At 40.0% G+C, this 18201-nt stretch overlaps 1 protein-coding gene across 6 annotated transcripts in view; it reads left to right on the forward strand.

The window, feature by feature from the left end:
- Positions 1-14838, forward strand: part of LOC124146032 (thymosin beta-like) — a 62529-nt gene extending 47691 nt beyond the window's left edge. For 5 of the 6 annotated variants that reach the window (XM_046516074.2, XM_046516080.2, XM_046516075.2 and 2 more), the window contains 5 exons: positions 2095-2208; positions 6428-6529; positions 8525-8638; positions 9780-9893; positions 12930-14838. In XM_046516074.2, coding sequence (XP_046372030.1) covers positions 2095-2208; positions 6428-6529; positions 8525-8638; positions 9780-9893; positions 12930-12961 — 476 coding nt within the window. In that variant the 3' untranslated portion in view covers positions 12962-14838. The remainder of the gene's footprint in view (positions 1-2094; positions 2209-6427; positions 6530-8524; positions 8639-9779; positions 9894-12929) is intronic. The other variant, XM_046516079.2, reaches the window with a different exon arrangement.
- Positions 14839-18201: the final 3363 nt, after the last annotated feature.

An 18201-nucleotide genomic window follows, 5' to 3' on the forward strand; every position in this document is an offset into this window, starting at 1 on the left:
ATTTATCACATGACTATTCATGGTTCTGGGGAGTTAAGTGGGTACCTGGGACCTGCTCAGGACATCCTTTCAGAGTTGCATCCCTTAGGAATACCAGACACCTGTGATCATGGGTTCAAATCTTGGGTCGCCCTGATTATGTTTCTAGAATTGTCAGCACCTGTACCAGTGGGTTTCACCAAAGTGGTAAACACTGTAAGACCTGACCTGCATCACTTCAGACAATCCTCCCAGATGAAGATGTTACCTTGGGATATTACTGAAATACTGTTCAAAACAGCATTAAACCCATCTCCCTCACCTCATTGGACCGCATATGTCACATGGCATGGGCGACTGTGGAATAACACCATGGTCATGATCGACAGGAGATGTAACCAATAGGAAGCCATTGCAATGCTTTTCTCTCAATAACCTATAGGTCTGTCTATATTTGATAACCTGTCTGATACTTTTGTATGTTAAAAGATGAATTTCAAATCTTCATTACAAAACATGTTGCCAGTCAGAACTGCTCATCTTTAAAGAATAAGGTCAGAAAGACATGCTAAATTTTGATTGGTCAAAATAATGTGCCTGGAAGCTGATTGGCTGTCAGCACAGATGCTGATTGCAACAGCCATGCAATGAAAGTTCCAGCAATTCAGGACATCAAGATGAAGATTTGCAACTCTACAGTGAATCTCCTATTTACTCAACAGTAGTACATTGTATATCCTGAATTGTAACACTAACAGCATCATGTTGTATTGTATCGTTATCAGTGGAACAGGGTTCCCATGGGCAAGTGACAATACAGATGTCTTACATTCTACAGAGAGACAACCAAAGTCAAAGAATTTTGTTCATTCAACAATGATCAAAGAATTATCCAAGTCTAACTTGGTTGTGTCTATTTATGCCTTGTAACTTGTCACCATTAAGTACCCGCTCCTCTCCATAAAACCCACAAAACCCAACAAAAAACAAATAAACAACAATCAGGAAACAAAACCCCAAAACGTGTGTTTCCTGTTTCCTGACAGACCCTTATATGAGTGGCACCATTGCCTTTTCTTACCATCTGTGTTTTGTCTTTGTTTTATGCCACTAGTGTAAATTTAAAAATTGTTGCTCTTGGCTAAGCATCCCAGCAAACCCAACAAAACTATACACTTCCAGACTTCTACATAAGATCTGATTTTAAACTTTTCACACCCTCTCTTTTTGAAATGATACCTTTTGATGCAAGCAATGTGATGTCAACGTCAGTGAAACAAGCCCATGGTTGCCCTGAGATAGCTGATTTCCTATCATGTAATAACAAGACTTGTATCCCACGTTGTGGTCCTGTATATCTCATACCATGGTACCTGTACACACTGCATGTAATAATACGACATGTATCTCACACGTGATTGTCCCGTATACCACACATAGCAGGTGCCCGTACACACTGCATGTAATAAAACTTCTATAATAATCAATTTCAACATACATTTGCTGAATTGATATATTTTATTGTACGTTGGTAATAGGCATCGGAGCAAATTAACTTTTTCATTTTATTTTCATATTGTTAATAGCACTTTAATGCCTTTTAGAATTTTGTGTTTATTTTTTAATTGGCAGGATTTAAATCATTATGGGAGCATCTTTGTTATTGAGACCCATTCATCTTCTCACGCAGAGAAAAGTGTCATATTAAATCTGTACCGAAGCAGTCATTTTGTAAATATCCCAACCATTTGATCAAATTTGGAATGTTTATATCTATCTACCATTAGTATTTTCGAAATATGAATTTAATAAAATACTTACATAAGGTAGAAATGAAAAGAAAATGGTTTGTTCATCCTTCCATCTAAAACATTCTTTTTTCTGTCACAATTTTTAAAATTAATGTTGAAATGCATAAATTATTTCCCCTCCCTGATTGCAAGGCTGGCCATTTGAGTACAGATCAGTATGACATTGTTTCACTATTCTGACCTTTGAAGGTCAAGGTTTCAATTAATTTCTCCTTTCATTTCCTCATTATCCCGGGTTTTTATTGCTGCCCGTCTGCTTATTGTTGCACTGTGACGTCTGCTTTGCACGGCTAATCGTGGCCAGTTCTAGCGGAGGAGAAGAAGAGGGAAACTCACCTCCAGGACATTAACAAGTTTCCCCGCACTGGGCTTAAACGCACTATCTCTCAGGAGAAGAATGTCCTGCCCGATGTACAAAGTAGGTGTGACTGATTGTGTGATGTGTACACTTCTGTTTGTACAGTATGTGTCTGTACTCATCCTAGTGCCCACCCAAATACCCATGTAAGTACCCATCCAAATTCCCACCTGGATTGCCACCACATGCCCACCTGAATATCCACCCCGATTCACCCCAGCCCCTCCTGAATCCTGGAGCTCGATAGCACCCACATCTACCCTTACACCCACCCGTACCTCCACCCCCTGCCCATTCCCTCCCACACTCCACACCCTGGACAAGGACGACTTGATGGCCATGGTCTAAACAAGAACATGAAAAAAGGACCGAAAGACATTAAAGATGGTAGTTTGACATTCAGCATTATGCATTTAGGGAATAAAACAGTGACTGGTCGGCTCAGCTAGCATATAAATGATTATATGGAAGTGGACCAAACAAATTAGTAGGGTCATCAAAAAACAGATTTAAGAAATACATTTTTACACTGTAATGTTCGTTGCGTATTTGATACGCTTGGATTTTATTTTACGGCGTATTTCTGCATTTCTGATGCGTATTTTACGCAGATACGCAGCTTATCTGGAGCTCTGTTTACACTTTAGTCATTAACCTGGAATCTGGAGTCTCACTGTGGAAATGAAAGTTGAGTCCAGTTCAGTGAGATTTTAGTTACAGGATATTGCACAAGAATCAAGCCTTCCATCTTGGGTGAGATGATTTTCAGTTGGCCAGAGGTCTACAAAGAGGCTTGTTCAGTGTCTGTACACAAGATAGTGGGATGTTATTTGTGCAGACCAAATAATAAATCGCAGCTTATTGTCAAGAACAGATTACTGAATGGGTGTTACGTGTGAAAAGTTAATCTGGATTACATCCTTTGTCCTTTTCAGTCTGGTGTGCAGAAGCCTGGATTAGTCAAATATTCGTTGATGATGCCGTATTTACTTTAACAAGCGGTTCTTCTTTGAAGAAGCTTCCAAACCCCTCAGACCCGTGAAGATTCCGGGGTGGAATAGGTCTTCAGCAACCCATGCTTGCCGTAAAAGGCGACTATGCTTGTTGTAAAAGGCGACTAACGGGATCGGGTGGTCAGGCTCGCTGACTTGGTTGATGCATGTCATTGATCCTAATTGCGTGGATCGATGCTCATGATATTAATCACTGGATTGTCTGGACCAGACTCGATTATTTACAGACTGCCGTTATATAGCTGGAATATTGCTGAGTGAGGCGTAAAACAACAAACAAACAACCAACCAAATCCAAACCCCTCACGTAATGGAGGTCCGGGAGTAATTAGAGACCCAGCGTTTTATAATTCAACTACAGTGTTACGTAAGCTTTTGACATACAATAGAACATAATGTTCTTGATGTAGGATTTATTTAAACATCAAGATTGAACTTGAACATATTAAGATGAAATAGCAACAAAAACACTTCCCTTTCTAAGCATTTTTTTCCAGGGTCATTTAAATCTAATATACCTGGTGCCCATTAGAGTCCCAGTGCTTATTTAAGGAAATATGGTATATTAAATTTGGTCCTGAAAGTTTGGCCTGGTTTTGACACATTCTAAATGATGATAATTAATTCTAGCCATGGTCCCTATATAACTTGAAGCAGCGACATTGTTGTATCAGCAACCCTGTGAGCTGGACGGACTTGTCAATTTCCATGAATGTAGAATCTATAGTGCATGACTTATTTGCTGTGTGTTTTAGGCCTACTAAATAGAGTTGCTGTGTGTTTGTATTAGATGTGGGGCATGTCATTACCTTCATGGAACTGAGCAACTTGGAGAGACCTCTAATATTTAGATGAATGTTTTTAAATATTGTTGCACAAGCATTGAAATGTTTTCTTGTGTCCAGTGCATTCAAATTCACCCTGGACAAATCTATGTCCTTACACCTGTATATATGTCTGTGTTCATAGATATTTTTCTTTATTTCAGCATATACTACTCAAAATTAAATTAAAGAACACCCAATTCTTTCATATTACAATAGTTAATTGACTATTGAGTATAGTAATATGGAAAAATCAGGTATTCTTTGACTTTTTTCTGGTATTATATATTTTTCGGGAATCATTTTTCTCTAAAGAATCAGTAAAGAATTGTTTACACAAATAGAAATTGAAACCTCGCCATAAAAAGTATGGAGCTTGGTCAGGTACTTGGTCATTGAAAAGGTCAGGGACATGGGTGGCCGAGTCTTCTAAGGCGCCGCGATTCGCTGTGCAGAGTTGCGTCCCTTGGGCATGCCTGAAACCTATGATTGTGGGTTCGAATCCCGTTCGCCCCAATTATGTTTCTAGGTTTGTCAGCACCATACCCGTGCTCATGGGTTTCACAGAAGTGGTAAACGTCTGAGACCTGCATCACTTCGGACTTTCCTCCCACATTAAGCTGACACGCCGTGATATAACTGGAATACTGTTAAAAGCGGCGTTAAACCCAACTCACTCACTCACTCATTGAAAGGTCATTGATTATGCTTCTAGGTTTGTCAGCACCATACCCATGCTCGTGGGTTTCACCAAAGTTGGTGTATGCTGTAGACCTGCAACTCTTGTGTTTTCCTCTCACATTAAGCTGACACGCTGTGAGATAACTGGAATACTGTTCGAAGCAGCCTGAATCTCAACTCACTCACTCACTCATAAGCATCAAACAGGCATTTTGACAATAATATATTTTGTTTTATTCTTACCCAATTCTGGCTAGTCGCCTAAGCAGTAGTTAATTGCTATTAATTCATGGAAGTGTTTGATTGCTTACTAATAGCATACAAACTTGGACAGTGTGCAAGGTACGGTTTTGTCATAATATTTTCTATAGTATCCCGATGTAGATGGTAGATGGTAGATTTTCAGTCATCATGAACTGATAGAAATCCTTATTTGGGTAAAGTTTTCATAGTACAGTGTGTACAGATATATGTACTTTCTTATGTATATATACTGAACAAATGTTTTTAGGGATCATGAATATTTGTAGGATTATTTTTTTAAATTGTGTGCTTTCATCACTACAAAAAATATCCCTAAAAATATTCCCTGACTTCTTTTGTTCAGTATACATAGTTTGCAATCGGCCACAAAGAGTTGTATAATTTTGCTTTTTAAATTCCATACGTTATTCAATTATATATGTAACACTATTCTGTTTTGCGTCTTGTGTTGTATTTGATGCACATAGCTTTGTGCTTGATCTAAAACACATGAGAGTGCCTTTGTATTTAGTGCTATGTAGATATACATTAGTTTGCCTTATTTTATTACCTTGTAGTTGTATAAATTTATTCAGTTTTGTCGTTCTAGATGCTTTCGTTCTGCTGATTTATTATATTTAAGCAAGTTACTGTTTGATATTGATTAGGGAAAAAATACTGAATTATATGTCTTAGAATAGCTTAAAGATGTTATGTATATATTTATTTTTAAATTCTTTTGACACCATGTCAAATTATGAAATGACTGCCATCCTAATACTAAGTTATTAATGAAGTAAGATAATCATTTGTTTATGTGCTAAAGGAATGTCTACTTGTATGTGATGGGGAAAATTGCTATGAAAATGCATCAATACTGATGGAAATAAACACAGGAATGGTAGACAGCGAAGCTTATATTTGAAAGGCATGAAATGTCATAGCTATTGCGGGGGGCACGGGTGGCCCAGTCGTCTAAGGCACCGCGATTCGCTGTGCAGAGTTGCGTCCCTTGGGCACACCAGAAACCTATGATTGTGGGTTCGAATCCTGGTTCACCCCGATTATGTTTCTAGGTTTGTCAGCACCATACCGTGGGTTTCACTGAAGTGGTAAATGTCTAATCACTTCGGACTTTCCTCCCACATGAAGCTGACACGCCGTGATATAATTGGAATACTGTCAAAAGCGGCGTTAAACCAAACTCACTTACTCACTTACTCAAAGCGGTGTTAAACCGAAGTCACACACTCTTACTTTCTCATAATAATTTTGATGGGAAAATAGGTTCCCAGTATCTTATGTTTGTGTAAGAGCCGTCACTCGATCCCTTACTTGTATGTCGGACAACTGTATGACCACGGCAATAACAGGAAGATGCCCTACACTACTTTCATTGAATACACTCTGAACTTCACTAACTAGTCTGTAATATATCTATGTGTTCTGTTATTGTTTTGTAAGTATTTGTGGTAAAGAAAAGTCAATAATAGGCTGATCGGTTGTTTTTGTCTGCAGCCCTGGCCCAGGAAAAGACCATGCATAACATCAGCCAGTTCGACAAGTCCGGACTGAAGAAGGCAGAGACTGTGGAGAAGAAAGTTCTTCCTAACAGTGAGGGTAAGAAGAAGCACAATAACCACACAATTACTTATTCACCATATGAAGGGCCCTGCTCTAGTAACCACCCTCTGACCAACTTCAAGAGAAATCTGTAATTAATCTTTTTAACCTTGCTGAATTATTTTCACACTTCTTAGCCCTGCCTGCTGGATTAATTTAAGCATAAGGCGCTCTAAAGAGGGTGGGTGATTTCAAACAGTCGGTGCCTCATTAAACAAGGGCCAATTGAAGAAATATTTTGCACATTTATTCATGATAGAAAACTACACAGTACTATATAAAAATATCCCGATGTTTTCAATCATACCAAGGTTAAGACCAAAGTGAACACAACATTTTAAAATTTTCTTGAACCTACCTGAATTGCGTTATTGAACCTTCCTAACACCAACATTTTTCATGACAATCCTCCATGGGGATTCCGAGTTAGAATATGTACCCAGCAACCTATGCTGGTGGTATGCGTTGACCAAATAGATCAGTAGGTCAAAGGTCGGTGTCTTGGTTGATTGCGTGTCATCATACCCCAATTTCGTGGATCGCTGCACCCAATATCAATCACCCGATCGTCTGGTTCAGATTTGATTACCGGTAGTTACAGACTACCGTCATGTAGCTGGAATATTGCTGAGTTTGGTGTTAAACAACAACAAACAAACATGACAGTCCATATTTTCTTGTGTATATTTAATTTATTTTCCAGAAAACAGCAACGCAGAAGCAGTATATTATTGTTCAGGAACTATATTCGAAAATGTTTTACTTTCATTGACATTTGAACTTTGTTTGGGGGCACGGGTGGCCCAGTCGTCTAAGCCGCCACAGTCGCTGTGCAGAGTTGCGTCCCTTGGTACGCCAGAAACCTATGATTGTGGGTTCGAATCCCGGTTCGCCCAGATTATGTTTCTAGTTTTGTCAGCACCATACCCGTGCTCGTGGGTTTCACCGAAGTGGTAAACGTCTGAGACCTGCATCACTTCGGGCTTTCCTCCCACATTAAGCTGACATGCTGCGATATAACTGGAATAATGTTAAAAGTGGCGTTAAACCCAACTCACTCACTTAACTTTGTTTGTTCATTACTGCAGAATCCCTGAAAACAAATTGTACTTGGTTTTAATAGTTTTCTAAGAGTCCAGGACGATTATTATGATAAACACGATACTGATAAAAGCACCATACAACTCACTTTCTCCTTCATTCGCAAATGTCTGCTTGAATATGAGGTTGAATATGTATGAAGCAAATTAACTTGTTTGCAAATTATAACTATCTATAGAAATAGCTGCTGTATTGTTAAAGTTTCGAGGTTAGTCATCCCCATACCTGTGCTCGTATTACACCAAACTTGTAAATGTCAATACCACTATATGGCTGAAATATTGCCGATGTGACGTTAAATCTTAACTCACTCACTCACTCACTCACTCACTCACTCACTCACTCACTCACTCACTCACTCACTCACTCACTGTAAATGTCGAAGACCTGCATCACTTCGGGCTTTTCTCCCACATCAAGCTTACATGCCGTGATATAACTGGGATAATGTTAAAAGCGGCATTAAACCCCACTCACTCACTCACTCACTCACTCACTCACTCACTCACTCACTCACTCACTCACTCACTCACTCACTCACTCACTCACTCACTCACTCACTCACTCACTCACTCACTCACTCACTCACTCACTCACTCACTCACTCACTCACTCACTCACTCACTCACTCACTCACTCACTCACTCACTCACTCACTCACTCACTCACTCACTCACTCACTCACTCACTCACTCACTCACTCACTCACTCACTCACTCACTCACTCACTCACTCACTCACTCACTCACTCACTCACTCACTCACTCACTCACTCACTCACTCACTCACTCACTCACTCACTCACTCACTCACTCACTCACTCACTCACTCACTCACTCACTCACTCACTCACTCACTCACTCACTCACTCACTTCATTGTATTGTTTTAGACATTGGCCAGGAAAAGAAGGAGACTGAACTGAGGAAATCCATTGGAGAATTCAGCAAGGACAACCTGAAGCACGCAACTACGAACGAGAAAAATACCCTTCCACCAAAAGATGGTAGGTATTCAGAATAATACAAATTATGTGGATTGTTGCTCAGTCCATCATCCTCTAGTTGGGTCATCACATATTTGATAGGCTGCCTTGGAATGCCTTAGATATTGCTTTCTGAGATGTATAACAAAGTCAAGTGGTCTAAGATGATGCAATTTGCTGTGCAGAGTTACCTCCCTTGGCTGCCAGGGTATGCTGGCCTGCAGGTTGAATTAAAAAATAATTAAATACTCTATTTTAGAGAGCAGTTGAAAGTGTCTTTATTTCCGTAAATTTTGCAACATTCTCTCCCTTCTTCTCCTTCTGTTATATATGTTCCTAACTTAAACTGTACAAACTGGAATATTTGTTAACCTCCAGCTGTCTGTGGTCTAAAGCGTATGCAAGGAGAGCGGAAGGACAGTGGTTTGATTCCCAGCCGCGTAATACCAAAAGACATAAAAGATAGTACTTCTTTTTACCTGCCAGGTGCGGGGCGTTAAGGGTATTAAATAAGGACTGGTCAGCTCACAGTCAGTACACTGTGTCTGACTGGGTATCCATGTTAAACCATGTCATGGTAGCTCAGTGGGCTCGCACTATAACGACAGACTAGTACAAGCAGACACACACACACACATGGCAGCCACGTTGCTATATAAGTGCAATAGTCTTGAACGCAGCATTAAAGCCCATTTCATTTCACCTCAGGGGGCATGGGTGGCCCAGTCGTCTAAGGCGCCGCGATTCGCTGTGCAGAGTTGCTTCCCTTGGGCATGCCAGACACCTATGATTGTGGCATCGAATCCTGGTTTGCCCCAATTATGTTTCTAGGTTTGTCAATACCATACCCGTGCTCGTGGGTTTCACAGAAGTGATAAACGTCTGAGACCCGTATCACTTTGGGGATTCCTCTCACATTAAGCTGACACACCGCGATTTAACTGGATTACTGTTAAAAGAGGCATTGAAACCCACATCACTCACTCACTCATTTCTTCTCATACACCTTGAGTATTCCTGACTGCCATGAAACAAGGGGTTGTTGCTCATGCAGTCGACCCTGGGGTTGCCTGCTTCCTTTGGATAATGTACATGTTAAGTTGTATTGCTTCTCTATGTAGTAAAACCCATGTGTACAATCAGTTTATTTTGTGTCCTTCAGCCATTGATGAGGAGAAGAAACAAAAGGAGTTTGAAAATTCGATCCAGCGTTTCCCGAAGGGCAGCCTTAAGAAGACAGACTGCAAAGAGAAAACTTGTTTGCCTTCCAAAGAAGGTAACGAGACAACTAGATCACTCTTAGAGACAATCAGATCAGCTCGGGCCATAGATGTACCAACCTGTGAAGATTCGGGGTAGAATAGGTCTTTAGCAACCCATGCTTGCCGTAAAAGGCGACTATGCTTGTCGTAAAAAGAGACTATGCTTGTTGTAAGAGAAGACTAACGGGATCAAGTGGTCAGGCTCGCTGACTTGGTTGATGCATGTTATCGTATCCCAATTACTCGGATCGATGCTCATGATGTCAATCACTGGATTTTCTGGTCCAGACTCGATTATTTACAGACCACCGTCATATAGCTGGAATATTGCTGAGTGCGGTGTTAAACAACAAACACCAAACAACATCAACATAGGCGTACCAGTTGTCTAAGGAGCTTCCATTGACTGCATCCCTTGGGCACGCCAGAAACCTATGATTGTGGGTTCGAATCCTGGTTTCGCCCAGATTATGTTTCAAGGTTTGTCAGAACCATACCTGTGCTTGTGTGTTTCGCCACTTTGGGCTTTCCTACTACATTAAGCTGACACACCGTGATATAACAGGAATAATGTTCAATGCAGTATTAAACCCAGTTCACTCACTCACTCTTGATGGTGAAAGGCCTATTACAAATTAGCAAGTGTGCAAAATTAGTGTGTGACATGAGGTAGAGTCTCCGGTAACTTCAGTCAGTCTATGATATAATAATAAATGTGTAAGACCAATTGTATATGACAGCTTTTCTGATTAGTCTGACAATGTTCATAAATGGTCATACAAGCTTTACAATAGACCAATAGTTCATGGAACCTCTTCAAGGGATTACTCTCCATTTCTGTGTTCTGATGTTTCAGCCTTGATTTAGATGTATAATTAGTGCAGTGTCTGATGTTTCAACCTTGGTTTAGATGAAGTGATCAGTTCAGTGTCTAATGTTTCAGCCCAGGTTTAGATGAAATAATCAGTGCAGTTTCTGATGTTTCAGCCAAGGTTTAGATGAAGTCATTAGTGCAGTGTCTGATGTTTCAACCTTGGTTTAGATGCATAATTAGTGCAGTGTCTGATTTTTCAACCTTGGTTTAGATGAACTGATCAGTGCAGTGACTGATGTTTCAGCCCAGGTTTAGATGAAATAATCAGTGCAGTTTCTGATGTTTCAGCCAAGGTTTAGATGAAGTCATTAGTGCAGTGTCTGATGTTTCAGCCTTGGTTTAGATGTATAATTAGTGCAGTGTCTGATTTTTCAACCTTGGTTTAGATGAAGTGATCAGTGCAGTGACTGATGTTTAAAGCCCAGGTTTAGATGAAATAATCAGTGCAGTTTCTGATGTTTCAGCCAAGGTTTAGATGAAGTCATTAGTGCAGTGTCTGATGTTTCAGCCAAGGTTTAGATGAAGTCATTAGTGCAGTGTCTGATGTTTCAGCCTTGGTTTTGATGTATAATTAGTGCAGTGTCTGATGTTTCAACCTTGGTTTAGTTGAAGTGATCAGTGCAGTGTCTGATGTTTCAACCTTGGTTTAGATGTATAATTAGTGCAGTGTCTGATTTTTCAACCTTGGTTTAGATGAAGTGATCAGTGCAGTGTCTGATGTTTCAACCTTGGTTTAGATGAAGTGATCAGTGCAGTGACTGATGTTTAAAGCCCAGGTTTAGATGAAATAATCAGTGCAGTTTCTGATGTTTCAGCCAAGGTTTAGATGAAGTCATTAGTGCAGTGTCTGATGTTTCAACCTTGGTTTAGATGTATAATTAGTGCAGTGTCTGATTTTTCAACCTTGGTTTAGATGAAGTGATCAGTGCAGTGTCTGATGTTTCAACCTTGGTTTAGATGAAGTGATCAGTGCAGTGACTGATGTTTAAAGCCCAGGTTTAGATGAAATAATCAGTGCAGTTTCTGATGTTTCAGCCAAGGTTTAGATGAAGTCATTAGTGCAGTGTCTGATGTTTCAGCCAAGGTTTAGATGAAGTCATTAGTGCAGTGTCTGATGTTTCAGCCTTGGTTTTGATGTATAATTAGTGCAGTGTCTGATGTTTCAACCTTGGTTTAGTTGAAGTGATCAGTGCAGTGTCTGATGTTTCAACCTTGGTTTAGATGTATAATTAGTGCAGTGTCTGATTTTTCAACCTTGGTTTAGATGAAGTGATCAGTGCAGTGTCTGATGTTTCAACCTTGGTTTAGATGAAGTGATCAGTGCAGTTTCTGATGTTTCAGCCAAGGTTTAGATGAAGTCATTAGTGCAGTGTCTGATGTTTCAGCCTTGGTTTAGATGTATAATTAGTGCAGTGTCTGATTTTTCAACCTTGGTTTAGATGAAGTGATCAGTGCAGTGTCTGATGTTTCAACCTTGGTTTAGATGAAGTGATCAGTGCAGTGACTGATGTTTAAAGCCCAGGTTTAGATGAAATAATCAGTGCAGTTTCTGATGTTTCAGCCAAGGTTTAGATGAAGTCATTAGTGCAGTGTCTGATGTTTCAACCTTGGTTTAGTTGAAGTGATCAGTGCAGTGTCTGATGTTTCAACCTTGGTTTAGATGAAGTCATTAGTTCAGGGCCTGATGTTTCAGCCCAGGTTTAGATGAAGTCATTTGTTCAGGGTCTGGTGTTTTAGCTGAGGTTCAGGTGAAGTCTTTAGTGCAGTGTCTGATGTTTCAGCCCAGGTTTAGATGGAGAAATAAGTGTTAAAGATGCTAATGTTAGAGGTATTTACAAAGCATTTTTCTAATATAATAAGAGCAGGTCTTTGTCCCAGCTGGTCACTGGAGGAGATAAAATCACTGCAAGCATATTGTAAAAAGTTCATCTTGGGTCACATATTTAGATTTCCAAAAGTTCAATGTGTAAGAAATGAAAAAAGACATTTGAGAGGTCTGATAATTTTCATACCAATATTTCAAAGTTTTCCGCAACTTTGACATTCCAGTGGGCCAATTAGAACCCATATCCTACCCTGACCTTTTTCTGCGCCAGCCAAAGTGCCAAACCTAGTCCTCCTTTAAATGTCACACACTTATGCAATGAATTTGAGAGTGACTGCTTGTGTGTTTCAGATATTGAAGCCGAGAAGTCTGGTGCAGCATAGACAAGGGCTATGACTTGTTGCTACAGGTTACCGACTGCATGTTACTACTTGTATCTAGCATTGTACATAGACATGTGATAAAACGTTATATACAACATGTATATGATGCATACCATCTGGAATTTACAGCTGACTTAAATTCCCTGCATATTCAAAAGTGAATTTCCAACATAAAATTCAAGTATTGATTTTCTGATTTTGCATCCTGAAATTGAAGTTGCCAAATTTTTCAACATTGCATTTTATGATGAGAATTGTTTCAATACAGATTTATCAAGGCCATCTGAACGGCAAATATTGAACAAAAGCCAGTAAAAAAATCCAAATTAGTACTAATGTTATGGCTTTGTAAAATTTTAGAAAATATGAACATTACAAATTCCAATTTTGAACAAAATAATGATTGCTAAGGGCACTCTGTTTTGAATTTTTGATATGTCCCTGCAATAATACAGTTCATCCTTATTATACACTTGTTAGAACAAACCATGGCATTATCTTGGGCAGTGACTATCGTAGAGGTGTTATACGTCATACTGCAACCTGGGTGTACAGTATACACCAACTGTATTCCATGCATTGCATTGTAGTTTATTGTTATAGATGTGTAGACAGTCATTTGTTCAGCACCGACCCCTCTCGCAGATTGTGCTATCACTTGTATCCAGGTTCAGGGCCAACATTCATACTTCTCCATCGATCATGCGACTTGTTACATAGCCAAGATGAGTTATCTCCCTTGATTTTGTCTGTTTCTTCTACTCAAAGTGATTTTACCATGTCTAGATATGACAGATGATCAGAAATGATCAGTGTTTGAATAGTCTTTTCTAATCCTGTACATCTAATGTAAAATTAAACCTGTTTTTATGTTATAGTTGTTGAGGGAATTGATTTGATCTTGTGGTTAATGCGTTTTGCATTAAACCCATTTTGAATTTGTTTACTTTTATTTTTGATTATATGTAAATCATTTAATAAAGTTTAATAATTTCTTGTTGGAAAAATCAGGTTATTAACATCCTAAATTGACAAAAATGGAAAATGTGTACAAAACAGTTGATTCAGCTTGTTATGTGAAGTTGATACCGTAGTCAACATTTTTAGCGCCCTGCATCAAGAGACACGAAGTATTAATTCAGAAGGTGTGGCACAATATACCAAAATATTCTCACATCCCTAATGCATAGAAAGCATATGGTGATATGTCTTTTTCTACCCGTTGGGATCTTTGTGGAAATAATCAGAAATTGTCTGCGTCTAGAGATTTAAATTACAGGAAATTGTATCATGTTGTTGCTTCAGCACACATTTCAGCTATTTGTTACGGTGTCATGGCTCTTCATGTGTTGAAGACTGTATGTTCTCACGAGTTAACTTGAGCCATATGACTTGTACTTTTTGGTCAATCCTCTGATCTTGTTTGTTTCTGAATGTCAGGAGAAGAAATGTGGTGCTTTATACTTTTTCATGTCGGTTTATGTAGTTACTATACCTTCATATGTACTTAGAATGTTTACAGCCTGTGCTTGTTTTATTAACAGTATTAACCTTGCCAAGATACACACAGAAGCTAGTCCAAAATTGTCGATAAGAAAAAATATATACAAAACTTCGAAACATTGCTGTTATTTTGATCAATTTGATCTGTTTGTTTTTAAATATTAATGTTTGAAACTTTTGTTAATTTTTATTTGTGAAGAAATTTGTCTGTATTTGATTTTTGGGTGTCCGGTTTCCTGGGGACACGACGGTATTTGAATATGACAGCAAGGACATGACTTGCTTCTTTTGGTGACCTTCGTGAGTTGTCGCTTAACTTTCATCTGTATATTGATGTATGCCATCTTAGAATAAAATCATATTTTCTGGTTCAACCTTGCTTGTCTATATTTTGCTCACGACTGCCTCAGTGGTCTAGTGGTAGTGCGGAAGGTCCAGGGTTCTATCAGGGCCGCGTCATGCCAAAAGACGTTAAAAAAAGATGGTACTTGTTACCCTGTCTGTTTGACGGGGCTAAAACAAGGACTGGATCGGCTTGGAGTCGGTATGCTGTGTGTGTGTGCACTATAAATTGGCATCAGTCCGGACTAGTACAAGCAGACACGCACATCGCTATATACGTGCAATAATCTTGGACGTGACATTAAACCCAAATTCACCTGACCTACTTTGCTCGCTTGGCTCATTACAATCAAATATTTCACTCTGCTACAGGGGCGGTCCGGTAGCCTAGTGGTTAAAGCATTCGCTTGTCACACTGAAGACCCGGGTTCAATTCAGGCATGGGTACAATGTGTGAAGCCCATTTCTGGTGTTCCCCGACAGAATATTGCTAAAAGCGGCAGTAAAGCTCTCACTCACTCACTCACTCTGCTACAAGAACTCTGCCTGGAGAGTGGAAGGTCGGGGGTTCGATCCCCTGTTGCATCATGACAAGGGGCTAAAACAAGGAGTCAGTATCTCTATCTGAGTGGGATATTCTTGTTACATTGCAGCATCTCAGTGGGCTAGGACTATGAACTATGAAGAATAGATCTCAAGTGCCCCACGCTTGACCTCTGCTGGCAATAGGTCAGAATAGATCTCAAGTACCCCACGCTTGACCTCTGCTGGTATCAGGGCAGAATAGACAAGTACCCCAGTCTCAACTATCTGGTATCAGGGCAGACTAGACAAGTACCCCACGCTTGACCTCTGCTGGTATCAGGGCAGAAAGGATCCCCAGTACCCAGTGCTGGACCACAATGCTCTCCATGAGAGTCCTGACCTAAAACTTGATCCAGCATGTGAAAACGGGGAAGCAAAGACTGCAAGTTTGCGTGTAGAAAACCGTCTTTATTTCAGCACATATTCATAAAATATTCAACAATTGCAATGTACAAATTATTCATAACTGAACACAATCTGGTGAAACTACAGTATTAACTCAGCATTAGCGGTGCAGGGGACACAACTCTTACAATGCTTGCTTCAACACTGAAGGCATCTACAACATCGGCACTGTTCAACAAAATCAAAGGTAAATTCTTAACACAAATCACGATTTAGTGGATTTTACCAACACTACGTGCTTTCTTGACACTTCACATTTCTCAATATCTCGCATACATCTCACGACTGCTGATTTTACCCATAAGATTGTGCAGTAGGCAAGTAACGCGTATTTTAGATTTGATCATCAACATTTTCATTTGAAAGATCTGGATTAGCGTTAAAATATTGTACCTCGTGGTTTTAAATGCGCGAGGGAGTCTGTAATCCTCTTACACACTCTCCGAATTGAGAAGGCTACCTAGTGAATAGTCCGTGGACTTGTAAGACCAAAAGCTCAAGGGCAAGGTCGATGGGAAATTCATCGTTTGGACATTCCAGTTCGCTTCCGAGTCTTAAAACCAGTCAGTAAGTGCGTTGCACAGTATTTCAGTCACTTTACGTCAGCTGGAGAAGGGGCGTGCAGGTCGGAGACGTTTGTAACTGCGGGGATTCCTGGATTGAATTGGTCCCAACAACCTATGCTGGACTTAAAAGTTGAATTAATGGATCGATGGTTTGGTTGCCGACGGCGTGGATTGTTGCTCACAATATCGATCACTGGATTGCCTGGTCGAGATTCGAGTGTTTACAGACAGCCGTCTGGGACTTTATCTGTGACATTGCTGAAAGCGCCGTTAAACAACAAACAAACGTAGAAGTTTACCTCTTTGATAAACGGGTAAGGATCAAGTGGGGCCTGGTCAAGAGCCACAACTCTACATAGCGAGTCGAGCCTTCGACTAATATGAAGTCAATGCAACTTTGACACTGGGTCGAAAGTAGCTGCAAATCGTTGATACATGCATTGCTTATTTTGTACTATTGGACCAGCGGATGTCGAATAGTAAAAGAGAAACAGAACGAGTTTGACAACTAGGCCGAAAACAGAGTGAGTCAGTCAGTTGCGTTTAACGCCGCTTTTAACAGTATACCAGTTATATCACGGCGTGTCAGCTTAATGTGGGAGGAAAGCCCGAAGTGATGCAGGTCTCAGACGTTTACCACTTCGGTGACACCCACGAGTACGGGTATAGTACTGACAAACCTAGAAACATAATCGGGGCGAACCGGGATTCGAACCCACAATCATAGGTTTCTTGCGTGCCCAAGGGACGCAACTCTGCACAGCGAATCGTGGCGCCTTAGACGACTTGGCCACCCGTGCCCCCATCAGCGGGAAAACCATAGTTCTGATGTTAAATTACCTTTATAGTCGTCTACCGCATTTGCCCGGGGACCGGGTCTAACAGTCAATCGAAATTGATAAGGGTCTACGCAGTAATTTGAGGAAATGCGGTAATCTGTTGACCACCAATGCATGGAGGATATCTCTGCTCACAATATGCCAAATTAATTTGTTTGTACCAGATATTGAAATTACAGCCTTAAAATCATGCAAGACTTTGCAACTATCTCTATATGTCCAATGTTACTGATCACAGAAAACATTACAATAATGCCTGGCTATCACATTACTACATTGAATAACATGGACCTGTATATATACATTAGTGGTTATAATTTAGCTCGGTAACTTGGAAATTTGACTTCGTAAATCAGTGATAATATTTACAAGTGTGGGGTATGAGTCATGTGACATTCTAGTTTGATTGAAATGAACACACTCGAAGTCGTTTCTGCATCTAAATGTTGTTGTTTTGTTACTCGGGTGCACTCGGCTTAGTCCGCTAGCTGCATAACATTCAACTCGTGTTATTCCGCGACAAGCCGAATAGGTTACGGAAAGGGGCGAGCGGTGACGAATGGCTGCATAATACCTCGGCCAGTTGACTGGTGCCATGTCCTATTTGCGCTGCTTTTAGTGCTATAGTGTATCATGAAGACGGCAGTTGTATCTAGCATATGCTTTCTGTTAAACACTTCATAATCCTCTTATGCATGTATTCTAGCAGGAAGACAAGGAAGTTATTTAATACGTAATACAATACTGTAAATAGGACATTTTGTGTCAATATAAGTGTTTCATATTGGGCAAATCTACATCGATCGAAATTATCAGAAGAGTGTTATCTTTGATAGAGAACAACCCTCATCCAGTTTACAAAATGGCCGTAACTATATACCCACTTTAGCGAACTGGAAGTAGAGTGTGGGTCGGTGTTTGCGCGCGCGGGTGCGTGCATGTGTGTGTCTGTGTGTTTTTATAGCTCCTGTTGACATAGTTGAAATACATTATTCGTCAA

This window comes from Haliotis rufescens, unplaced genomic scaffold (assembly GCF_023055435.1).
Source record: "Haliotis rufescens isolate VD_foot unplaced genomic scaffold, xgHalRufe1.0.p SCAF_7, whole genome shotgun sequence".
In the NCBI taxonomy this organism is placed as follows: domain Eukaryota; kingdom Metazoa; phylum Mollusca; class Gastropoda; order Lepetellida; family Haliotidae; genus Haliotis; species Haliotis rufescens.